The following is a 27,427-nucleotide window of genomic DNA, read 5'->3' on the forward strand; positions in this document are numbered from 1 at the left end:
AACCATGCTGCACTGCAAGTGGGGCAGATTTAAAATGTGCAGAGAGATTTAGATTTGGGAGGAGTGTGTCCAAATAGTGCAGTGTCATAATAAAGCTGTGCTGTATTTGTGGGCTACATACAAAAGCAGCCAGTATTTACCCCACATGCAATTTCTTTTAATATATTTACACCCCTTGCATTGCAACATGGTTTGTCTAGGTACACAGTTAAGTGCTGATTCTCATCCTATTCCCAAAGCTGAATCAGGCCGTCAGTCCAAAATAGAAGTTTCAAATAGACTCCTGAGCTGCGTGTTTGGAAGAAACATACACAGGGCCTGATTCAGCAAGGATCGCTGATGCAGTTCTACTGCAAAATTATGCAAATGAGTGCAATCGCAATACCACCACAGCACAACATAAAGACGCCCACTTCCCTTTACTCACATCCATAACACCTAGCATGTCTGCGAAAACATCAGTACCATCAAGTACCATCAGAGCCACACGCACAATTAAGGCAAGTCAGACCTCACTCACAAACTGCTAAACTTCCTGTTGGTATCTAGAGGTCAGGCTGTGTATGCTGTCACAGGGGCTTAATTATGCACGCCCCTGTAATGGCATTCAAACGCACTGACACGCCTGCATTTGCTCGACCACCCCTCGTCACCACCCACAAACGGTACTTCCTGTCAATCACTCTGCGATGGGTCTGCGTACACACTGCAATCTCCTTCCCAATCGCAGTGGCTAATTCGTGCATGCGCACTGAGATGCCCGACCACGTGCATCTTAGCACTTGCGATCCCTACTGAATCAGGCCCAAAGATCGGTGTGATCTGTGTATGCTTCTTCCTGTTATTAGCCAAAAAAGGGTTAAATTTAAAAAAAACTATGTAGTTTTCCCGACCTGGGCTGACTAGCTTGGGGTGTTAATGCTTTAGCCCAGGTGACCCGGTGAAAGGGTCCCCTGGCTGTGGCATTACACCCTGGCTAGTTTGAGTCCGGTGTGGCTTTAAATATATGGGGACCCCCCACGCCATTCTTTCCCCGTATTTTTAAAACCAGGACTGGCTCAGAGAGCACAGTGCTGATTCATAAAATATGGGGGAACCCTACACGTTTTGTCACCCGTATTTTTAGAACCAGGACTGGCTGGACATGCCATTTTTTTTACTTTTTTATACACACATGCAGCCTGCATGTATCTCACTGATAGATGCAGGCTGCATGTTCGCGTGAGTAACTGGGAAATCGGGGATAAACATGATCACATACTGTATGTACACCATCGAAAAGCACAATGCAGAAAATCACGATTCTTGGTAAATTTGATTGTTTCAGCTGGCAAAAGTATCCTGTGTTTCAGTGATGCTGTGAGTGTTTCAACTTAGTCAATTTACCGCAGAGACAGGCAAATTCAGTGGGTGTTTCTGAGTGGTAACAGGGGGATGGCTAGCCAAAAGTGGGCATGTCGCAGTCAACGTCTACAGCTTTTGCCGCAGTTGCACTGACACCAGCACCATTTTTACACAGAGATTGTGTGCCTCCATAGGGCTGGTGCAACCTCCGATGTGGCAAAAGAAGAAGTTGCAGCTGCGATAGCGTGCACCTCTGAATCAGGCCCAATGACGCATAGTAAATTTACTCGTTTTTTAACTTCAGCTTATCTCTGACTTGGAGAGAGTGTTCCTGACTATTTATTTTACCTCTGCCCTTGATATTAGAGAAGTTTGTGTTTTTTTGTTAAACATTTATTATCTCTATTATTTCACTTGGTATTTTTTTTATTAAAATATTAGGATTAAACTGTTGAACTTTGCCTGTGGTTTCATTTGTAGTGTGTATTTGTTGGACCAGATGTGGGATACATATACTCTTTAGAATTAAACTAACTATTGGAAAGCTATTACTACCCAAGTTGAAGTCATCATAGCATCTAAGTACCATAAAGCATACCTGACTTTTTGAGAAAGGTGGGAGTTATAGGTAAAACATATGGTTCTGGTTCTAAAGGCTTATCACATGGTTATACACACGTGTGCTTTCCAATATGAAGAGTGCTCTGATCGGTAAAAAGGTGCTTCACCAATGGGCCTATTCAGAGTGGCATGTACAGTAAGTAGCTGCAATTACACATGCACTGTATGTATGGAACTAAATACATATATATGACCGTATAGAGTTGTAACTGCACCACTCCCATACATAAGCTTATTCAAATAGCCAGTCATCATTATCCCTGCGCACTTGTAACAGATCTCTATTATGTTTTAAAGGGGCAAACAACGTGGAGGTTTTATATTTAAAATGTGACTTTTGCATTTATTAATAATAGTAAATACACAGATTTGTCATTCTTGCGCGTTAAACAGCCCTTCTAGTCATGCCATGGCACGTGTCGGTAGCGCAGAGAGTCTTTTCGTGCAAATTCTCCTTTAAAAATAAAATGCATCATATTGGCAAAACAATGTGAAAAGTACATACAAACAGCTTATGCTGATTAAGTGATATGCGGCATGCCTATATTCTGTGTGCAACTGCGGTTATATCTGCATGTGTAATGCTACGTCACAGTATCACAGCCGCCGACACTGTAACGTAGCATTTTGTATGCAGATATAACCACAGTTGCACAAGGAATATAGGAATATAATTTTAATCAGCATCCTATTCGCATCGTTTTGCGAATAAGACACATTTTAAGTGAAGTGGCGCTACCAAGACGCACGGCAACATCGACAAGCCACCTTTTTACACACAATGACAGGCACAACTATATGCACTTTTATGCCTCTCATATGCCTGCCACAAATACCAGCATATTTCTGGCAGGCATATGAGAGTTGGGCACCATTTGAGATATGGCTGACTCAGCATAAATTTTAATTATATGTCTTTTTCTATAAATATTTTGGGGCTTATGCAGAGTTGATCGCAAGCCAGCTGTGACTGCTCCTGCATTGTGTACATGGAACTAAGGGCCTGATTAATTACGGATTGCAACTACGATTACACACGCAGATGGCTGATTTCACTGCGATTGGCGAAACACAGGCGTGCCAGTGTGTTTGAATGCTGTTAAAGAGGCGTGTAAAATTAACCACTGCGATGCCATACGCAGCTTGGGCTTTCACTGCATGCGATGAGGTTAGCAATTTCTGAGTAAGGTCAGACCTTGTGCAAGTGTGCATGAGGCTCCGATGGTACTCGATGTTACCGATGGTTTTGCAGACTTGCAAAGTATTATGGATGTGTGTATGGTAAAGTGGGCGTCCTTATTTTAGGCTGCTATGGCATTGCAATCTATTTTCGCAGTGGGTCTGCATGCGTAATCCATTACGGGTCTGCATTTGCGACCCGTAATGAATCAGGCCCTAAATGCGGATATTTGCCCATATGCAGAATTGCATTTCTGTGACCAGGCTGCGCAAATCTGTAGGCTTGGATTCATAGCCATCATCATTATCAATTGTATCACCCCTATCCGTCGTGCAAAAGAACCTTCTGAACACAGGCGTAATTACACGTATACACTGCTCTGCATATGTCGTGGTCTCAAGCTGGATATTAGGATTTTTTTAGCCAGTCAAGGATTGATGCTAGCAGTGTTCAGGCACGGATTCTGATGGACTCCCTAGTCTTCACCAAGAACCCCGCAAGGAGGTATGAACTTTGCGGCTGGGGGCAGGCAATGGTTCTGAACGATGATCAGGCAAGAGGTCAGGGTAACAGGCAGAGGTTCATAAATTAAGTAACTAGCAGGAATCTGGATCACAGACACAGCATTGTAGTCAGGGATAAGCAAAGTCAGGTACATAAAAAATCAAACACAATAGCGTTAATGCTGGAGCTAGGGATTCACAATCCAATACACTGGCATTGATCAGTGCTCAGACTGAGCTTTATATAGGCTGGGTTTGACTTGAACTTGCACGAGGGTGACATTACCCGGCACCTTCATTTTTAAATCAGTGGGAGCCGAAAGCTCACCCCTTGGACACCAGCAAACCAAAAAGAAAAGCAGAACAAGGGCATTAGGACCTGCCAGAGAGACCAGTGGGCATCCAAAGGGCATTCAACTGCTGGCAGACCTGGTAAGATGGCGCTAGACGGCACTTTATGACTGCATTGTCCACACTGCCATTGACAATATCGCTAAAATGAGAAGAGGTGTAAATGCCCGGTTACCACCTAGCTAAACCTCTTCACTCACAGCTGAAGATGTGAATGAGTTGTTTATGACAATGCATTGCCCGCAGTTGCACACACTCATCTCTGGAGCATGCATAGTGCAAAAACAAGCAAGAAACGTGTAAGAAAACTGACTTACGTTGAACTATGTATCAGTGGTGGGAATACGTCCAACCCTAAACGATGCACTTTGCATGTGTATATCTATAGCATGTCAGTTACCTGACAGCTATTTAGCCTTGCGCTTTTATGTTTGTTAAAAGAGATTATTATTTTCACACTATATGCTGCTAATCCAATTAGCCAGTACCAGCTGGCTCCATTTAACTGCAACTAAAAAAAACTAAAAAAAATGGATTGCGCTTATACGTGGATTTTATATATAAAATAGTATACTGTATTTCGTATCACTTGACTCAAATTCAATTTAACAAGGCTTCTCTCAATAAACATACATATTTAATAGACACAGACACTTAACATATCTAAAACACACATATCATATAGCAAGTATGCAAATGTATTATAATAAAAAAAAAATCTACATGAAAATAGCTTGAAATAATATCACTTTTGGCTGCAATATTTAATTTTGTAGTATTTGTAAATAGTTACCCATAAAAGTTCAAGTCTGTCATCTCACTAATCAGTGAGGCCTATTACATTCTCCTGCGTGTTTGAGAGATAGATATAATATATAAAGTGCTCACCAGCAATTTGAGATAGTTACTTTGTGTCCTTAATCAGCCTGTATACATGGGTTCAGATCACAAAGTTCTTAATGCGGTGTGTTGACTCTTTACATACACACCACACTGGTCCTCCAGTGCAGGCTCGTAGGTGAAGACAGCAGCACTCTGCTGCTTGGTGTCTTTCCTCCGACTTCAGGAGAGGCCATAGCGCGTGTATTCCCAGCGGCCGCTGTGGTGTATAAAGCACCAATTATCACCGGGTCTTTCCTTTCTTAGTCACTTGCCTTTTAGTTTTAGGTGGTGGTATTCTCTCAGTTCAATGCTACAGGCTGACAATACGCTGCGGCAGGACAGGTATATCAGGACTTCCAGGAGTAGCCTTTGGGTATTATTAACCTTTCTATCGACTAGTTTCGCTCTGTACTTGGAGCTTTTTCAGGACAACTTTGCATGTGTGTAGAAGTATCTTTATTATTGCTAGAAAAATGTGTCTAGCCATTGTGTATGGGTAAGTGAAAACTAGTAAGAAGGGAATTACAACAGTCAATGCAGGAGATTATAATTGCATGAATTCAAATTTTTGCAGTGTCATGTGCGAGATACATGCACATTCTGGACATGCTTCTTGTCATGTCTTGTCATGCATGTAACATGATTTGGAGATAGATTGAATTTGGGAAACAGACCTAAGATACTGTACTTAGACAGGCCCTGTTTTACTTGGATGTTCTCCTCCCGCTACCAAAATCTTCAAGTATTCCCTGAAAACACACCTCTTAAGATTTATGAACCACTTTTTAATCACCTTAGGTACTTGATTACCACTCATCTACACAGGAACATTATAACACAGGAGGGGCACACGTGCAATTGCCATGGGCTCCTCCCTCTTTGTAGAAATCACGCTGGAGAATGTTCTGGCGCACGCACTGAAGACCCTGGCACTGTGCCTTATGCGCAATTTCTCCAGAAAAAATTGGAAGGACTGCAAGAATGGCACAATCAGCCACAAAGTAAATTCAATGAATACCTTGCACCCATTATAGATACATTACTGCCTCTACAACGTTCTCGAACAAACTAGTTAAGCAACAATGGTGAACCATCTGCTGTCACCATCAATGGTCCAATTGGTGCTTAACATCAATGGCATGAAGCCAACGACGGAGAGCCATCGAAAGTTCGCACCATATATGGTCATCTCTGCTGTGGCACATATCAGGTATGGGGGCAGAGCTTAGCGGTGCAACAGGGGACAGGGCTAATCCCTGGGCTCCAACGCAAAATTATTGCTGTGTGACTGCCATCAATGGCACATAACCAGGGGATCATAGCATTGATGGTTAATGGCCATCCCTAATGTCTGGGAGAATCCTGAATTTTTGGGGAGCTCACCCTACCTCCTGAGAGAGCATGAGACCCCCCTAGATCCTACCCACCTTCCTAGTGAAAATCCTACCCACCTTCCAAATGAAGTAGGCAGGGGCTTGATGATAACATTTGCTGTGACGGTGGCTATATTAATGCATATTACATCACTATGCCCATTGCACTTGCCACTTTGACCTGCCCACCAGAATCTTTTGAAGCAAAAGTTAGCAAGTATAATCAAACTCTTTTCTAATAGATTGTAAGTGTGTGAGCAGGGTAGTCTTACCTCTTTGACAGTTAGTTAATTTTATTACTGTATTTGTTATCAATTGTAAAACAATGCAGAGTATACTGGCACTATATAGATAAATGTTAATAATAATAATTGTTGTTTTAACTGATCTGACACATTAAATTATATGTTAATCTACACTATAGTACTGGACAGATATATATGCTCATCTGTAATTTCTTATTGGAAGAATTGTGCAGTATGAAAAATAACTAGTTATCTGATAATAAAATTAAGTGGATATAATAGGAATAAATTCAGTGACATTTATTATTGTTCATGACAACATAATTTGCTCATCCAATAGCTCAATACAGATGTACAGTATACTGTATCATATCTCCAACCTACGTGCGCCATCTTGTGGTTGTTCTGTATAATTTCTCGTACTATGAAAAGGTTCTTGTCGCAAATCTGCTTGCCCAGGAGCTGTCAGATGTGTAGACCTTCATAGGGAACAGAGGGGAGTACATATTATAATTTTTTTTTTAAATATGACATCACTAATAAAAGAGAACGAAATGCTAGCACATTTCCATAATGATTATCTATGTGTCCAGTAGCTTATGGTGTATTTATGCAATAAAACATTTTTGCTGAACAATCATGGGTTTCTGGATGCCTAGTAGCCACAGAGCACTGACACATAAACTAATACAACACTTCCAGAGAACACAATGTACTGCAAAGGTGGGTCTAGATGCTGCATAGTTGAACTCAAGGGAGACTAAATGCAGAGGCTATGACTATATATATATATATATATATATATATACAGTATATAGGGAGAGGGGTCAGTGATCTACTCAGAGAGCTAGTGTTATTATGGAGGGGTCAGTGGTATAGCACAGACTACAGGAAGCTAGTTGGGATGGAAGGGTAAGGGGGTAGTGCAGAGTGGTGGTGAGTATGCAGGGGTCAGGTAGGTAGTGCAGAGAGCTAGTGTTTGGTAGAAGGGTTCATGGGGATAGAGCATTACCCCCTGATCGATCCATATCACACACTACGGTAGTGTGTGATATGGAGCGATCAGGGGTAATGCAGAGAGGTAGTGTGTATGAAAATGTCAGTGAGGTGGTGTAAAAGGTAGTGGTAAATATTAATGTGTCAGGGAGGTAGTGCAGAGAGATAGTGTTTGGTAAGGAGGGGTTGGGAGTAGTGCAGGTAGGTAGTGGTGAGCATGGAGGGGTTAGAGCGGTAGTGCAGAGAAGTAGTTAGCTGCCCAGTAACCACTGCCAGGCTTACCAGTTGTAGGTAAATTAGACTACACATGTCCTAACAAATTCAGTCTGGATGAACCTAGATGCAGCATTTGCCTTCTTGTCACTTCTGGCTCTACCTCCTCCTGTCTATCTGATGTCCATGCCAGAGGGACCAGTGTAGAGTCCTCATGCTCCAGACCCCTGCTGATGTCAATTACTGCAAGCCCGTCAGGTCACAGGATCTGACAGCTGGCCCACATCTGATATGAGTGACGGCAGGCAGTGCACTTAGGCTCCACTCCCCCCTACCTCAACCTTGATGTCTGCTATGGCACAGAACTATGTCAGCATCCGCTGGTCACTGTAACTGTATTCTACAGTCATTAGCGGCTATTTAGACTACGGCCCTCCGTGACAGTGGATGGAACTTTTAAGCACGGGGGCCCACTGGGGATTTACCCAGCTCTCCGGGGGGCCAGTCCAACCCGGGGCCACGCCAGCAATTAGTATTAAATGTTGCCATCAAAACTACAGTGCACAAGGCACAAAACAGTTCTCTTTTTCCTAATATACACTGAAGTGCCAAAAGCTATAGGATAGTAGTATGTAAAGGTAATGGTAGGTGGTATCATCGTACTGTGACGTCAGACCTGCATCAGTTATAATCTGACATCACCAGCTAGGCAGCTATGGCAAGGCGGTGTGAATTATCGGAGATCGAACGGGGCATGATAGTAGGGCCCAATGGAAGGAAACATTCCATTTCTGAAGTTGTGACATTCAACATTCCTCAATCTACGATGTCACATGTGTACTGGGAATACCTCATGGAAGGCATTACCATCCACCATGGACAGTGCAGTGGCCAACCACGGGTGCTTAATGATCGTGGCCAGCTGCGTCTGGCCAGAATTGTCTGTGTAAAATCACATACACATTCAGGTACCAGACGCATATCCAGCAGGTCAGTACAGCGTTCTTTAGCTTCCATGGGATATGGGAGCAGAAGGGTACCCTGTTAACACTACGACACTGGATACAGCGATTCATCTGGGCTTGCTATGTCACTAATTGGACCCTGGAGGACTGGCAACATGTGGCGTGGTCCAATAAGTCACAGTTCCAGTTATTTCAGGCTGATGGTAGGGTTTTGATGTGGCGCAGACCCCTTGAGGCCATGGACCCCAGTTGTCAACAAGGCACCATGCAGGCTGGTGGTGGTTCCATAATGTTGTGGGGTGTGTTCACGTGACATGGGTTGGGTCCACTGTGGTGTCTGAACATGTCATTGACTGGTAACTGCTACGTTGCATTGCTTGATAACCATTTGCAGTCCATCCAGCAGAAAAATACACTGTGTCATCGATCCCAATTTGTCCAGCATTCTGGATAGTTCAAATGAATGGTGTGGCCACCACGTTGGAGAAGTCCATTCCCACCCAAGATCCTGCACCTTCAAAATCAGAGAGCTGTGGGAAGCTATCCAGATGGCATGGGTCAACATCTTTCTAGATAGAATCGATGCCACGTTGAGTTGCTGCAATTCGCCGGGCTACAGGGGGTCCTACACGCTACTAGGAATCTATCCCATGACTTTTGGCATATTATATATATAAATATAAGAAATAAGTGGCACTCCCAGTCCAGACAATCAGAGTAAAACCAGTGCTTTACAGTGAAACGTTTCAGGGTCAGCTCCCCGTCGTCATGGCACACCTGACGACGGGGGGCTGACCCTAAAACGTTGCACAGTAAAGCACTGGTTTTTCTCTGATTATCTGGACTGGGAGTGCCACTTATTTCTTGTATATGTATGTGTAGGGGTACCACACCCCAAGCTGAGCACCCCAGCTAGCATTTGGAAGGCGTCAGTATTTTTATGTTATGTTTTATATATATATATATATATATATATAGATATATATTGTTTATCCTTCCCTGTTTTTGATATATTTTAGTTTCATAATATGACTCTTCCCTCCTGCACTCCATATGGTTCTTAATGCAGTGATCTATAGGTATTTGCAATCAGTGGCATAGAGAGCTGGCCCAGAGGAAGGGGGCGCGTTGTCACTCTCCCTAGGGGAAAAAAATAAAGTATTTTTGCTGCACCGGGGATGGGGGTGCTGTGAGCCCCTCAGCCCAGCGCAAATCCATCCCAGTGCAAATCCAAGAAGGGGGGGGCACAATCAGTGTGATTGCTCCCCCCCCACAGGCAGGGGAGACTGCTGCTGCTGCTCTCCCACTGTAGCCCATCATACAGCAGCATATGCTGAACTGCTGATAGGTAAGAGGGAGGAGGGATGGCGGTCGGGCCCGAGCCCCCGCCTTGTCCCTCCAACAAGCCTGGGTAATTAGTACCCAGGCTTTTTTTTTTGGCACCCCTGCTTTCAGTATGTGAAGACATTGATGATCAGCGCTTCGGTTGTCCTTTCACTCAGACCATTTCACTGACAGGATCTGAAATCATTATCTTGCATTAAGCTTCCTCTAGTGCCCAGCATGCACACACTGTGTGAGTGGCAGCTTGTGAAACACCAGGCATACTAAAGTGCCTGACTTCAAACAATGGAGCTTGCACATTCACAATGACAAGCATGGTTCTTTGTCCCTCGTTGTTAGTAATGGTGTCCACATATGCTATTGGTTCCATGACTCTATTTAATTTCCTCTATTTACAAAATGCCCGCATACAGAATGCAGCTGCATACATAGCTTTGTGCAACACAGAATCAGTCCGTTATTCTTCTGAATAATCTTGAACATAAATTTATTAACCGTCAGTTTTGCATTGGTTTTAAAATCAACGGACTCCGACGGGTATCATCCGCATGTTTGAGTCTAAAAAAAGTGTATTTACTATCTGTTGGTTTTCAATGTCAATTGAAAACAGCGATGTCGGACGGTTTTTACATATGTTAAGTCCATCGGTCATGTCATTTCTAATGGAAACCAACGGCAAATAGCAAAGAAAAAATTACTGTAAACAGACTAAAAAATGATGAACAGTTCCTAGTGCTTATCTATTAGCCCAAGCATACCATATGCTTTTTCTACATTACAAACCCTTTATACAAATGCCCCAAACCACCTAAGCACATTGTGAGGGTCTAGTGAAGTGGTTGGAAGTAGTTGGTGTTAGTAGTTGAGTTTTGAGAGCAGTTTGGTAAGTTATATAGAGATTTTTGAAAGTTGCCTTGACTTTTTGTGTATAGTCTTGTCTTGGTAAAAATTTTAGCTCATTTTTTGTCTGCTGTACGACTTTGGGGTTGGGAACAGAATCCCGGCGGTCAGAATCCTGAAGCTGGCATCCTGACAGGGTTAGGATACCGACAATTCTTGGTCAGTATCCTAACCCTCCCACTCTCCAAAACCCTCCCTCCCCGGTGCCTAAACCTAACCTCCCCCCTAGTGCCTAAACCTAACCTCCCCCTCCCCACACCCTAAACCTAACCCTCACCCCTTAGTGCCTAACCCTAACCTTCCCCCTAGTACCTAACCCTAACCCAAGTACTTACCGTAGGTGTCATGATCCTGGTGCCGGCATTCTGAACACCGGCATCCCGTTTTTCAGGATTTTGACCTGATCCCCGCCTTTGGTGTGCTTGTGAAGAGTCCAGTGTTAGTGTAGGTTTTCTTTTCTGTGTTTCTCTTGTCTATCTATTTTGTGTTATATATTGTTCATTTATATGCAGGGGGAGAGGAGAAGAAGCAGAGAAGAGGATAGTGAGGGCGAGGTAGAAGAACCAGTGCAGGGGGTGGAGAAGGAGTTGGTCTAACTCAGAAGAGGAGAGGGAGACAGCCAAACCCATGTCTGGATGTAATGTCCGATTTTGTTATGAGAAAAATGTGGTCCTGGTGGACACAGTAGTTCCAAATTAAGAGGCCCTTTTTGGGAGGCAGGCTTCATGCACTTCATCTAGGCATAAGAAGCAGCTATGGAGCAGTGGAGGCTGTTTATGCTGTCTCAAAAGCAGGCCCCAGTGTGGCAAGAGCTTTTCTGACATCAAGCGTATATTGAATGCAAAGATGGCAGAGGAGCTCAGCCCAATGTCTGTGCAGTCTATAGCTCCCAGGACATTAGGCATGCCTGTGAGACTATAGAAAGCTAACCATATCTATATATGAGACTATAACTTGTAATATATTACCGAGAAAAGTCTATCATAGGAGCTTTAGGCTTGAAGACAAACTTCTGTAGACTCATACTTTCTGCCTCACTTTGCATCTGCATCTAGGGAATATAATGTTTTATTGTATAAAATAAGACAAAGCCATGCAAACTATGGAATAGTGGGAAATACAAGCAGAAATATAATTGAGATTAGTTGGTGTAATGATATTTGACCATAGAGAAAATATTTTATTATTTCTAATAATAGCTATTTATATAGCACACATATTCAGCAGCGCTTTACAGAGAATATTTAGTCATTCACATCACTCCCTGCCACAATGGAGCTTACAATCTATATACCCTACCACATGTGCACACACATACACACTAGGGTTAATTTTTTGTTGGAAGCCAATTAATCTACAAGTATGTTGTTAGAGTGTGGGATGAAACTGGGGCACCTAGAGAACATCCATGCGAACACGTGGACAACATACAAACTCCACACAGATAATTGAACTCATGACCTCAGTGCATTCAGCTTGGACACGATTTTCTTTAATATTATAGAAGTTAAAAATCTCTATAGAAGGGAATATGGTAGATGTGTTTTCTTGCTATACATTACACTGTATATTGGGCATGTTGAATGGGTATTGACCGGATCCCAGCTGAACATATTGGTAAGTGTATTGGTTACACTTGACCTAGGGGTCAATTTATCAGACTAAAATCTCTAAATCCTGTGAACAAGGGACGTTTTCACAGGATTTCAAGCTTTTGTTTATTATTCAAAGCTCTTCTCCTGGTGGTAGCTATTCACTGAAGACATTTTGCAATTCTTCCTTATGAAAACATGGGAAAGACTGGAGGACCGATAGCTAACGCCAGAGCTGTAACTAGACTTTTTGGTGCCCTGTGCGAGAGAGAGCATTGGTGCCTCCCCCCTATTTTTTAATTAGAGACATAAGATAATGAACCTGAACAAGGGCCATGGATTAATGGGGAAGGGCCAGGGAAGAGATAGGGGAGGACAGGAGATGCTGGGGATAAAAGAAGAGGAAGCTACAAATCAGAATGATAATAAAGAGGAAAATTGACAGGCCCAAACAGCACCCACTGCCCTGCGGTGCCCTGTGCCATGGCACTGGTCGCACTACCCTAGTTACGGCCCTGGCTAATGCCATCTCAGGATAGAGTCTTTCATGATTGAGCACAGGAAAATATGCTTTATTGTTAACATTTCTAAATATTTTTTTCTATATTTTGCTTTTTTTTTTTAAACAAAGCAAAATATATGGTTTTTTTTACTAGAATCTGGAACTGGAAATTCTTTGTTTTGGTGGGATCTTACTAAATACACTTCTAAGTTTCGGTTCCCCCCTCGCTTTGTGCAAGGTAAATACAGCTTTAATGTAATAATTACATTTTCTTCGTAAGGTCTTTATGCATGTTATCACTTTTTCAGGTATTGTCCATTAGTGTACCATGTTGCATTTTTATGTCCAACTTGATCTAAATCCATCAAAGCTAATTGATAAATCGTTGCTACTGGTTACTGAACATTTAGACTTTCATAGAAAATAGCCCACAAAATATATGATGCATTTCAGCTACTAAGGATTTTTTAAGGTTTAATGTTTCTATTTAGAAATAGATGAATTAGGGGTCCATTCATTATGCTAAATATCGGGGCAATCAGCAGCGGTGGATACAAAGCCACAAGAGCAATTTATCTTTGCTCTGGTGCAGAGATGGCTGATCAGAAAATCAGCTGTCTCCGCGACGTTGTTTATTGCTGCTTCCTGCAGCAATGAAAATTAGCACTGCTGAGTCTGACTCGGCAATGCTACTGCGCATGCGTGGACATCTGTTCATGCATGTGCAACTTCAGGCTGAAGGAGCCGGACGGGGCGGAAGGATATCCCTCTACGCAACCCGAGACTCCTTCCCATAGGAAGGAGCTGCAGTCCGGGAACAAACGCTATCTAATGATGTCGTAAGTTTCAACAGTCAAACTCTGAAAATATATAATTTTCTGAGTTTTATAAATTTAGTCCCTATACTACTATATGGGGACAGCGGGCCACATTGGGGCTGAAAGGTACCTTTATAATAAAAGGCCCTGACACTTAATTTACACAAAAGTGGGTGAAACTTTAAATTTTCACCTGCTTTTGTAGAAATTAAGTGATGATGAACGGACCCCTTAAACATAATTTTATTTCTGGGATCCACCGATTAGCCTATGCATTTTCTTTGTGTTGTTCCCCCATACTGGCCTACGTTTGCTTCGTGTAGCTGTTGGCATTACCTGCTAACTCATTCTTTACGTCTTTAAGGGTTTTTTTTTACTTGGCCATCGCACCTTTTCTTAATGACAAATTTGGTTAATTATATTCTTTTATAGTAACTTCACGTGTACAGTGATATACATTTATTATCTTGTTCTACTCTATTATTATTCAGCCCATATTTATCACCTCCTCTCCTCAAGATACGTTTGATTTCATGGCCCTTCAAATATGTTACTTATGGTTTGTCTGCTGTACATTGTGCCTTCCGACCTATTGCTGCACTAATGTTGCTGATCAATGACTCCAAGTAAAAGTTTAAAAAAAAGAAATAAACTGTTATATTTAATAATGCAGTCCCAAGCTCTCATTAACCCCTCTGTACAAAAGGACTATTTAAAAAAAAAAAAAAGTCTAGGCCCTGTTGCAAATATGTCAACCTATCTTTAATCTTGTAAAAGCATTATTAAATGCAGGTTTGCCTTATGTTCTTAATTATGGTAATATGGGTATAGCTTTTGTACTAGTTTACTATCCTTTTATCATTTGCTGAAATTGAGTTCCAGACATGAATTAAAGGAAACAATTACTGCTCTGCTGAAAGACACTGAACGCAGAGATATAACGTGAGCTGTCTCTGCCTCATAAACATCAGATTCCCATCTTATGCTGTTGTGGATGCCTCAGTGGGGATCTGCTCTTCTGCATAGCATGCTAGCTGCTCTCTCTGCATGACGTTAGTTTAACTATCCCGGCTAATGTAACATTCATTAAGTAATCCATGTGCTGATGTCGCAAAAGCCATTTTATGTAATGACATGTTCTTTGAATTTCCTCATCCTGCCTTTTTGATCATGTTACCTTTAGTCTCTTTACTGGTGGAGCTGATGAAACTGAATTTCGACTCCTTAGATCACTTAGATATGAAGAGAAGTTTGAATTAGTTTTATTGTCAGCCTTATGAGAAACTCCAGTTTTACCTGTTATTTGTAAATAAACAGAATACATTTTATTGTGTAAATGCAGGTCTGTCTCAGTCTGTAATTACCATATCTAAGAAGGTAAAAAAACAAAACACATTGCATCACCAATTGTATCTTAAAGCAAGGTACACACTTCTCACCAACATTTTTATTGTCACTAAACAAACAACGGAAATGTGTGGCTATTTCATTATTTAGCTTCTAGGTAAATCAAGGCTTGGCATTATAATGTTTCCGGATTGTGGGAGTAAATCAGAGCACCGACAGGAAAACAATGTAACTACGAGGAGAACATACAAACTCCACACATATAGGGCTTTGGTCGGACTGGCCACCATGTCCCCAGCACTATGAGCCAGGTTAAGTATATGAAATGTATTTGTATAAATGCATATTACTCACATGTTCCTCTATGTCACAGGTTCTCAGCTACAGTCCTGAAGTATCCCCAACAGGTCATGTTTTCTCAATTTCTTTAATAATGCACAGGTGAGTTGATCTATTTTGCTGGGTCAGTAATTATCCCATGTTTCCGCAGGCAGAAATCCTGAAAACATGACCTGTTGGGAGTACTTAAGGACTGGAGTTGAGAACTACTACTCATATGTGAAAAAAAAATGGAGGTGGACCTTACAGGGATCCATTTTAAGCAATGAATATAGTCCTGTTCAGCGCAACAAAAGTGCAAATACATATTTGATAAGTTTCCATGCTAAAAGAGATTATATTATGCATTTCAAAATATTATATTAAAACTTACAAAATGGTCTATAAATTAAAAAAGGAAAAACTCACAAAATACTACCGAAAAACAAAAAGGAAAAGACTAATTCCTGGTAAAGAATTTAAACAATTTAAACAGGAAATGTCCATCTAACAAGGGCACTTCCTCTATTTTATAGCTTAATATTCTGGACCTCGTTTATGTAGGGCACTAGATGTGTACCGCAGTTTTGTACTGGTGCACCTATATTATCAGTGGTTATGGTAAAAAAGATAGACATAGAAAAAATATTCTTCCATGTCGACCTTTAGTGTCTTGCTGTGTCTGCTCTCCGGGCATCTCCCGGGGAGCAGATAATAAATGTCAGTAATGCTGGGCATACACGGCCAGATAAAATGTCTGTCAAACCGACAGACATTTTATCTGGCAGCCTGCCAGCCGCAGATGTCGCCGGCATACACTGTGAGATTTCTCTCACAGTGTATCAGCCCGACATCCGCCCCCGGGGAGGAGACATTTCCCTGTTCCTTCCTTAGGAAGGAACACAGGAAATGTCTGTCTGTCAGCCGCGGCTGGGCATACACTGCCCGATGCGGCCGACAGTTTACCGGGAAATATCGCATCAGACGGGCAAGCTGGACAATCCGGCATGCCCGACCAAGCAATATTTAATCCTCGGTCGCCCCCCCACACGCTACAATTAACGGGGCGATCCACCGATATCAGGCGGCTCGCCCCGATAATTGTAGCGTGTATGGCAAGCATTAGTATTTAAATTAAGGGAGTGAGTTGACAACTGTACTGCCTTTATTACATGTGTCACTGTGTTGGAAAGACTTTCTTTACACAGGGCACAATAATGGACATAAAAATGTACAGTAGAAGTGAAATAGTATACAATGAGACTTGATCTCTGACTTTAAGAGGTAGTTAAAATTTCAAATATCTGTATGTATTTCTGGATATCATATGTGCCCTGCAAAATTGTACAGTAGATGCAAATCAAGGCACAAAGCAAAGACAAGGCTTCATCTATGTAGCGGAACCCCATTATGTACTTTGTAAATAACCTCCACTAGCTTTACTTGCTCTTCAAGTCATTTTACTTTACAGTAAGATGTAGAAACTCACAGCACTCATGTCCACAGTTTTCCTTATTTTTGCAGTGATGATTACATTCTCTCATCCCAGTTTTTATTATTGTCTGCAAGTCGAGGCAGCCTATATTTATTAAAAGACACACAAGTTACATATTTCTGGTGGGGTGGAATATTAATTACATTAATATTAGAGATGTGCAGGCTCAGATCGGTTCGGATTTTCCTGCTACGTTGTGATTTTTCGCGCTAAAAATTGAGCCTCAGAAAGAGGCAAAACGTAATCTTTCAAGGACAAACATCATCTTTCGTGGACAAAAGTCCATGAAAGATGATATTTGTCCATGAAAGATGACGTTTGTCTATGAAAGATGATATTTGTCCATGAAAGATGACGTTTGTCCATGAAAGATGATATTTGTCCATGAAAGATGACGTTTGTCCATGAAAGATGATGTTTGTCCATGAAAGATGATGTTTGTCCAAGAAAGATGACAATTTTTGATGGGAAAAATTCTAAATTTTGGAAAATCTGAACCGAACTGAGCCTGCACATCTCTAATTAATACTAATCTTCATCCTTATGGTTTTGGTTAAATGTAAATGAATAACTTAAGTAAACTGTAGCATAATTTGTAAGGGCTTGGCAAATCCAATATGGTAGCACAATCTAGATCAGTATGACAGCAGTTGTAACATCTAGTAAAATCTAGACTATACTGTAGCACAACATCTAGGTAGCCGAGCTCCTTCTTTTAGGCCTGGTTGCTAAGGTGGTTTTGATTCGGTGGGGCTCAGCTAAGATATTGATTTCCCGCTGGATTTTGTGCCTGCATAATGGAGTGCAGCCACTGGAAAGACATTTATGAATGTAACATACACATCGGGACAGAGCCGGCCCTAGGCATTCTAAGCAAATGCCTAGGGCAACTGGAATGCCCTAGAGGCATTCCAGGGGTCTGGCGCTCCCCCCTCTGCAACGCGGCCCCCCCAGGGCCGGATTAAAGGAGGAGTGCTGGTGGTAAGTACCCCCCGGGCCCCCCCCGCCACAGATCGGATCTCTATTACTGATCCGATCTGCAGCGATGCGCACGCGCACCACCCTGACAGCTGTGACAGGAGCCGCCAGCGCTGCAGGGAAGTGCTGGGCAGCTGAGCGACGGCTCAGCTGTCCAATAGTTTGTGAAGCTACAGCCTGCGCCTCAGTGACTGGCTGGTGCGCAGGCTGCAGGGAAGGAGGAGGCGGGAGGGAGGAAGGACACAGCCACAGCCAGGCCCCAACATGGAGGAACCTGCAGAGTCTGTCAGGTAGGAAAAGGCAGTATAGTTCTTCTATTAATTAAATTTTAATCAGAAGGCACTGTGTCCTATGTGTCTGTATATATAGTCAGGTGCATAAATATTGGGACATTGACAGAATTTTCATATTTTGGCCTCTATTCACCACCACAATGGCTTTGAAATGAAACAAACAAGATGTGCTTTAACTGCAGACTTTCAGATTTAATTTGAGGGTAATTACATCCAAATCAGGTGAACGGTGTAGGAATTACAACGGTTTCTATATGTGCCTCCCACTTTTTAAGGGGCCAAAAGTAATGGGACAAACTAAACAATCCTAAATCTAACTTTCACTTTTTAATACTTTGTATTGAAGTCTGGAACGCACAGACATCACCAGACGCTGGGTTTCACCCCTGGTGATGCTCTGCCAGGCCTCTACTGCAAATGTCTTCAGTTCCTGCTTGTTCTTGGGGCATTTTCTCTTCAGTTTTATCTTCATCAAGTGAAATGCATGCTCAATCGGATTCAGGTCAGGGGATTGACTTGGCCATTGCATAACATTCCACTTTTTAGCCTTAAAAAACTCTTTGATTGCTTTTGCAGTATGCTTCGGGTCATTGTCCATCTGCACTGTGAAGCGCCGTCCAATAAGTTCTGAAGCATTTGACTGAATATGAGCATATAATATTGCCCGAAACACTTCAGAATTTATTCTGCTACTTTTGTCAGCAGTCACATCATCACTAAATACAAGGGAACCAGTTCCATTGGCAGCCATACACGCCCACGCCATGACACTACCACCACCATGCTTCACTGATGAGGTGGTATGTTTTGGATCATGAGCAGTTGCTTTCCTTCTCCATACTCTTCTCTTCCCATCACTCTGGTACAAGTTGATCTTTGTCTCATCTGTTCATAGGATGTTGTTCCAAAACTGTAATGGCTTTTTTAGATGTTGTTTGGCAAACTCTAATCTGGTCTCCCTGTTTTTGAGGCTCACCAATGGTTTACATCTTGTGGTGAACCCTCTATATTCACTCTTGTGAAGTCTTCTCTTGATTGTTGACTTTGACACATACACACCTACCTCCTGGAGAGTGTTCTTGATTTGGCCAACGGTTGTGAAGGGGTTTTTTTTCACAAGGGAAATAATTCTTCTGTCATCCACCACAGTTGTTTTCCGTGGTCTTCCGGGTCTTTTGGTGTTGCTGAGCTCTCCGATGCGTTCTTTCTTTTAAGAATGTTCCAAACAGTTGATTTGGCCACACCTAATGTTTTTGCTATCTATCTGATGGGTTTGTTTAGATTTTTCAGCCTAATGATGACTTGCTTCACTGAAAGTGACAGCTCTTTGGATCTCATATTGAGAGTCGACAACAACTGATTCCAAATGCAAATGTCACACCTAGAATCAACTCCAGACCTTTTACCTGCTTAATTGATAATGAAATAACGAGGGAATAGCCCACACCTGTCCATGAAATAGCTTTTGAGTTGATAGTCCCATTACTTTTGGCCCCTTAAAAGGTGGGAGGCACATATAGAAACCGTTGTAATTCCTACACCGTTCACCTGATTTGGATGTAATTACCCTCAAATTAAATCTGAAAGTCTGCAGTTAAAGCACATCTTGTTTGTTTCATTTCAAAGCCATTGTGCTGGTGAATAGAGGCCAAAATATGAAAATTCTGTCAATGTCCCAATATTTATGCACCTGACTGTATATATATATATATATATATATACAGTCAGGTGCATAAATATTGGAATATATACATATATATAGATATATATATGTTTGTATAGTATATATATGTGTGTGTGTGTATATATATATATACATATATATGTGTGTGTAAAGAGTGTATAGACCGGCGCACTGGTTATAGTCTTTATAAATGTGTTGCACTGCTTGTGCTATAGGTGTGTTTTAAAACAAAGTACAGTCCGTATGATGTTGGCACATAAGACACTTTTAGTCCCTCTGGTGGAGGTGGCGGCAGTCTTCCCAGGTTCCTGAGCGGCGATCAGGATAGATAGGATCTGAAAGTGGAATTGGGAAAAAGCATGCGCCTAATAGTGTAGTATTTAAAAAACAGTGATGTACGTGCTCAAAATAAAATGTGCGTACCAAATAATAAATCTTTAAAGCTTATCTGTGATGTCTTTACTGGGGTTCCATATGGTGGGGTGTGTATGGTCCTCCAACAAATCAGGAAAACCTTAATAGGAAAGGCTCAACCAGAGCCGGATAGAACACAAATATAGTGTAGTATTTTTGTTTAAATATAGCACATATAATTAAGTATATATTGCGTACCAGACGGATACTTGGACATCTGCATGTAATACTCTGATATTCCTCTAGGATCCCATGGACACCCTCATGGTCTGCGCAATGTTGGATAAGGTTTTAGCCCTTATTTATTGCTCCAGCAGAACTTCAGTGATGGCCTCACAGGTCTCAGGTATGATCTCTCCCAGGGTTTGAGAGGATACAGCTGTATTGTAATGTAAGGACTCCTCTATCAGCTTCTCAAGCTGTATAGAGAGCCGGCAGATCAGGTGTCTGTCAACCTCGTGTTGGGTACCAGGAAGTAAGGTACCCAACACGAGGTTGACAGACACCTGATCTGGGCCTGATCACACCCCACCATATGGAACCCCAGTAAAGACATCACAGATAAGCTTTAAAGATTTATTATTTGGTACGCACATTTTATTTTGAGCACGTACATCACTGTTTTTTAAATACTACACTATTAGGCGCATGCTTTTTCCCAATTCCACTTTCAGATATATATGTGTGTGTTGATATATATATATAAACAGTAATGTAAAGCACTCCAAGGACTTCATGAAAAAATGACACTAGCACAGCGGCTAGATGATGTCAACGTTTCAGATGTTTACTAAATTTTTTTTCAAGGATCCTTGAAAAAAGATGTAGTAAACGTCTGAAACGTTGGCATCATCTAGCCGCTGTGCTATTGTCATTTTTTCATGAAGTCCTTGGAGTGCTATCCATTACTGTTACTATGTGTGAGGGGTCTTCTGGGACCACCAGGATCATTGCACCCAAGTTGTTTATCCGTTTATGGCTCTGGGATTAGGAGTGCCGGCTGCATTTTACATATATATATATATATATATATATATATATATATAAATATATATATATACATATATATATATATATATGTGGATATGTGTATATATATATATATATATATACAGTATATATATAATTATAGGATTTATATTTTGTATATGTGTACAATTTATATATGTGTGTGTATAGCGACGGCCAACATCCCTTCTGCTGCCAATATAACTACATCAGCGTATAAACACTTAGATTGCTGGTGGGATTATCTGCTAGGGGGCACCAGTCAATATTTTGCCTAGGGCACCAAATTGGCTAGGGCCGGCTCTGCATCAGGATACTCCAGGACAGTCAGTATAAATACCAGTTAATACATTACTAGATGGACAGGGAATGCAAGAGGGGTATATCATAGCTTAGTGCTTGTAACAGCTTTTTCAGCCACTGTTTGTCACCCTGAAATTGCCTAAAACCCCAGGCTATGAGTGCTGGGAGCACTTTTGGAGGTGCCACTGTATGCTTTTATTATTATTATTATTCATTAAGAAACTTTTTTTTACATTAGCAAGGTCCATGCTAAAGCAATAGATAGGGCTCCTGACAGGCGTGTATATGGCTGTGTCCAGCTATGACTCGGCCACACTTTAACACACTTTTATTGTACAACCTTACGCTTACTTGCCCCTTTACTCCCCTGAAGGAGTCACAAGTGGAAGATACATCTGAATCTGAATATGGACCTCGGAGAACACATTCATTTGTTAGCATGCGCAGGACTAATTTGAGTGGTTTGCACAAGTCAGCATCAGCCACTATGTGAGAATGCAGATGGTCTTGGAAAACTGCAATGCATAGACAAATGAATATTAGATATACTAACCAAAGTTAAGCTTTGCAGTATTTTTGCTTGAAATTAAATTTTCAGATTTGTATTCATCTCCCACACCTGCTCCAACTCTCTGGTGCCCCAAATAGAAAACACTGAAGTTTTGATGTATATCAAGGCCAACTTTGAATAAGATAAAGATACAACACTTATTTTAGTACAGAATAAGTAAATTAAAGCACAATTTGCCACAAGCACGTATCTATAATGGGTGGAGGGTGTGAGTTGCGCAAAAGCCCCTGGCTTTATGGGCACACTGCTCACTTTGCACCCATAGACTAAGCTTACGTTTCCAACATCACTGAAGAAATCTCTAGAAAATGGAGCTGATTTCCGGACTGTCCAGAGCAATCCTGGATGAGTAGCAACCCTACTTCTAGAGCATATACCAGAGGATCCCAAATACGGTCCTGAAGGCTCCCCAACAGTTCAGGTTTTAGAGAGATCCATGGTTGTGCACAGGTGGCTTAATTAGTAGCTCAGTCAATTTGATTTAACCACCTGTGCTCAACCATGGATATCTCTAAAACCTGAACTGTTGGAGAGCCAGACCCGTATCTAGACATTTTGGTGCCTTGTGCCAGAAAAAGCATTTTTTTAAATAGGGACAGCACGTGCCCAAAAAAGAGAAGGGACGTTGCCCCACAATAGTATCCCCAATTCAAATTATGTAGTGCAACCTTATTTATATTACACCGCACAGTAGTGTTCCTTATTCACATTACGCCACACAGTAGAGCCCCTTATACACATTATGACATATAGCAGAGCCCCTTACACATTATGCCACACAGTAGATCCCTTTATACACATTATGCCACACAGTAGTGCCCCTTACACATTATGCCACACAGTAATGTCCGTGCACATTATGCCACAGTATTGCCCCTCACGTATTATGCCACAACATAATGCCCCTTACACATTATTCCACACATTAGTAGTGCCCTTATACACAATATGCCACACATTAGTAGTGGCCTTATACACAATATGCCACATTAATGCCCCAACACATTTTGCCACCCAGTAATGCCCTTTACACATTATAGCACAAATTATCACCCCCAATCCCCTCCCTATGCCTCTATTAGTAAATCATTATTACATTCATTCCAGCCCCAGTGTCACTTTCAGCCCTAGCTCCCAGTGGTGCTTTTAGCCCCAGCCCACAGTGGCTCTTCCAGCCCCAGCCCTAACACTAAGTTAAAGTTATTTACCTTCCGCTGGTAACACGCCCACCGGCCCACAATCTTATGTGTCTATAATATATTTTACATAACATTTTAGGAATCTATATAACCGGTAGTCAGAAGGTCGACAGTAACCATGTTGGCATTCATAATGTTGACACCACAATGTTGGCATGAGAACGTCGACATTATTCAAACTGTCAACATACAACATGTCGATATCCTTGGAATGTGAAATGTCAACATGTTGAGGATGCCAACTGTGAGGGTTAGGCGGCGCTAGGAGGCTTAGGCTGCAGGGAGGGGGAGTTAGGGTTAGGCACTATGGGGTAGGATAGGGTTTGAAGTTAGGGATCAGGGAAGAAATACTTACCGGAACGCTGGAGCAACACAGGTCTGCGCCGGAAGCGACTGTCACATGGCCGCCGAGACTCGAAAGAAGATGCTGGAGCTGCCACTACAATTGGAAGGTAAATGACCACTGGGCTACCAGAGATGAATGTCAACATATCATCCGATGAATGTGGACATGGTCACTGTTGGCAAATCATGGTATGATTACCATACCTCCAAATCGTCCCAATTTCAGGAGACACTACCGATTTGAGGGCTCGCACCACTTCCTCGATCAGGACTGTATTTTTCTTATCACTGGTTAGTTGGGGGGGATATCCTTTCACTACTAGTCTGCATATCAGAGCAGCAGTACGCTGTACATCTGTGAACTCTAACTGTACTGTGGAGTTACTAGATACCTTTTAAGTATTACTATGAAGTGTGGGACTGTCTAATTTATTTACCTATGCAATATATTTATCTCCATTTACCATTAGTTTCTGAAGGTTATTTTTACTGTGGACTTACATTTTTGAATAAGAATTTGTAACAAGTTAACTTTTAATTAATTTCTTATTTGCAGAATCATTAACAAATATATTTATTGTAGCCTCTATTAGTTGCATTCTTAATCATGAAACCATATCAGTATTTAGCATTATTAGTTTATTGGATTTTTTAAAATTAACTTTTTGGATAAATTGACATATTAATATGTATTATACATGAATTGGATTATGGTACTGGACTGATGTACTGAACGTTTCAGCACAGAAAAAGGTGATCTGGGATGATTGCCTGCAGTTCATGTTTCTATCATTAGATGGCACTAATTCTTTTATTTCATCCAATGTTTTCAATAAGGGAAAATCAACTCATTCATTTACTTTACCTGTATTTACAAATTAAAAAAATCTATATATTTGTAATATGTTTCTATATTTTGAAAATTCACATTATTCAAGCGAATTAGATTGAAAAGTATTAAAATTCTATCATTAGGGATGATGGCATTTTAACCAATGATAGGCATAGCTGAAATTATCTTCTGCATTCCTAGTGGCAAAATGGTTTGTATATTTCTTATTTATCTGGAATGAATAAGAAAGAAAGCATTGATCGTGTCACAGTACTACCCAGAGTTCAGGGAGGACCCTGGTAGCAAAGGCCCTATGTGGAGATATGGTAGCGGGTAATGAGCTTACCTGTGGCAGTACAGAGTTCTCTTATCCTGGTCCTATCTCCATCACAGCATTGAGAGCCGTTGATGGGCAGTGGAGGTGTGGGGCACTGCATGACATACCATAGCCGATTACTAAATAGACCAGTAAAGGTGTCACGCTTACGTACTCGGGATCCTCAGCCGGAGGACTTGGAACTAGGGCCCTGGTAAATGGAGATAGCAGGAGACGGGGGGACTGTATATGTCTTCCTCATCCACTAGCACCGGATGTTGACCAAAGGCATGGAGTCTAAATTACCGGGAGGTGTTCGACAGTGACCGCCCCAATTGAGATTTGGGCTTAGCTGCACCCGGCAAGCAAGTTGCGGCCCTTTGGTCAGGTATCCTGTACTCGCGGGAAAGAAACATAAACACAGGAAGACACAGTAGAGGTGCTGGGATAGTATAATAGCTCTGATACTCAGGGAGAGTCACAGACGCAGGTAGCGATCAAGTGCACTCCAGACGCAGATATAAGTTATAGGTGCACTGGGGATCCAGATGCAAATAGATGTGATAAGTGCACTGGGGATCCAGACGCAGATAGAGCTCTAGTCAAAAGCGCTGGTCTCTGGTATAGGGTGGTGTATCTGATAGCCACAGGCAGGTGAGACTGGAACAAAGAAAAACTAAACTCGAGAGGAGATGTGACACACTCGGAACTCGGGACGTGGGTAACACTAGAAGACACACTGGAGGATACTGCGAATAAACTCACCACGGACCAATATGGAGCCTGGAATGAAACCACAGCGAACCACCACTGAAGTACCAAAGTTGTTCAGGCAACTTCCTGTTGCATGGAGCCCAGCTAAATACACTAAGGTAGCAGTCCATTGGAGGCCTATGTCAGCTGGCAGCTAACAATGCTACCACAGGACAAAGGTAGTCAGGTGATATGGACTGTCATGGCTGCGTACATGACAGCAACCGCAAGAATCAAGTCACAGCGCAACCCAAGAAAGTCCTAGTGGACCCTAGGAGTAATCTTCAGCACGTTACTAGCCGCTGCACCTGACATCTGACCGCTCGGGAGATCAGGGGAAGCCGGTGCTGTGGTGACTAACGACCGATCCCAGACCTGACAAAAGGGACCTGTCATATGCAGAGTCACCTCACTGCCTGCCCGCTCGTTCACCCCTCCCATCTGTTTGCTGCTCAACCCTCCTCTTTGTTCATCCCTCCCATCTCTCTGTTTGCTGCTCAACCCTCCTCTTCTGTTCTGCTCCACCCTCGACTATGTCCCCCTGCCTCCCCATTCTTTTCTGACCCCTGTTCCACCCCACCTCTTCACACTGCCTCCATACTTGCAGTGTTCCTGGTGGTACAGAAAAGAAAGGGGGGTAGAGTCCGCACAGGTTTACAAAATAAGCAATATATGATATGATTAAATCTATAATCCAATATAGTTAATGAAATAAAAGAAAAACCAACATAAAGGTCTATGATCAGGTGACCAAGCTCCGTCGGCGAAACGCGCATCCTCTCTCCTCTATGCTGCAGACGGCAGCGGGATCTCCACTCCACACTTACCATCAAACAGCAGCTCTGATTACACAGTCTGTTACCCATATCAGGTACTTTTCTTATTCTCAGGGTGCTCTCTCATCTGAGCCCCTGGCTGATGACTCCTCCTGCAATGCCCATATGGTAACAAGTGTGAGACTCGGCCACTTCTAAGACAGCAGAAGCGCTGGCTGTTGTTTCTTCTGGGATAATAGTGCACTTGCACTCTCTCATCCCCCGTTTGATTGACGGGCGACAGTAGAAGTGCGGGTGCATTCTCTATATCCCAGACTTGCTTCCTTCATTTGGTATTCATACCTTTATTTGCATTTATTCAATATACCTTGAAGCAGCGCCCATTCTATGTATAACTATATATCTATATAAGTGATTATTATCTATATACCATCTGTGCATTGAGTTGCAGTTAAAGCTTAGACGCAATGCACAGCTAATATAAAACTTGCACGTCACTTTATAGAGCCTGTTATTATTGATTTTTTTCTGTATTTAATTTTGATTTACAGTTTAAGCCTATATGTTGGTGTATTAAGTTACAATTCAAAGCTCATAACATGAACTTACACATGTCACTTTATATGTTATTCTAGATTCATTTAAATTTTTCAGATTTATTGTGCATATTAACATTTGCCTATTCTTCTACGTTTCTATTTTTGCCTCTGGAGTTGCAATATATTATTAAATTATTTCTACTATTTTTCCAGATGATTGCAATTCAGCATTTTTGTTCATTTCTGAGATTTTTTATTTGATTAACTGGAGTGTGAGATCCACTGTATTTATTATATTTTCGCCACTTGGATTTATTATTAATCCTTCCTACAATATATGTTGCTATATTTTGCATATGTCGTAAATGTCATATTTATATTATGTTGGTTAGCAATTTGCCAGTCATGCTTATTTCATAATTTAATG

General features: G+C 41.8%; 1 protein-coding gene across 1 annotated transcript in view; it reads right to left on the reverse strand.

Annotated features, from left to right (window-relative positions):
• Nucleotides 1-27,427, reverse strand: part of HFM1 (helicase for meiosis 1) — a 236,775-nt gene that overhangs the window by 20,697 nt on the left and 188,651 nt on the right. The window contains exons 30-35 of the mRNA XM_088444870.1: nt 22,223-22,351; nt 16,984-17,073; nt 15,007-15,125; nt 11,886-11,968; nt 6,884-6,978; nt 4,488-4,490 (exon numbers count right to left, since the gene is read on the reverse strand). Coding sequence (XP_088300996.1) covers nt 4,488-4,490; nt 6,884-6,978; nt 11,886-11,968; nt 15,007-15,125; nt 16,984-17,073; nt 22,223-22,351 — 519 coding nt within the window. The remainder of the gene's footprint in view (nt 1-4,487; nt 4,491-6,883; nt 6,979-11,885; nt 11,969-15,006; nt 15,126-16,983; nt 17,074-22,222; nt 22,352-27,427) is intronic.

Source organism: Taudactylus pleione, unplaced genomic scaffold (genome assembly GCF_031769625.1).
Source record: "Taudactylus pleione unplaced genomic scaffold, aTauple2 ptg000373l, whole genome shotgun sequence".
Classification (NCBI taxonomy): Eukaryota; Metazoa; Chordata; class Amphibia; order Anura; family Myobatrachidae; genus Taudactylus; species Taudactylus pleione.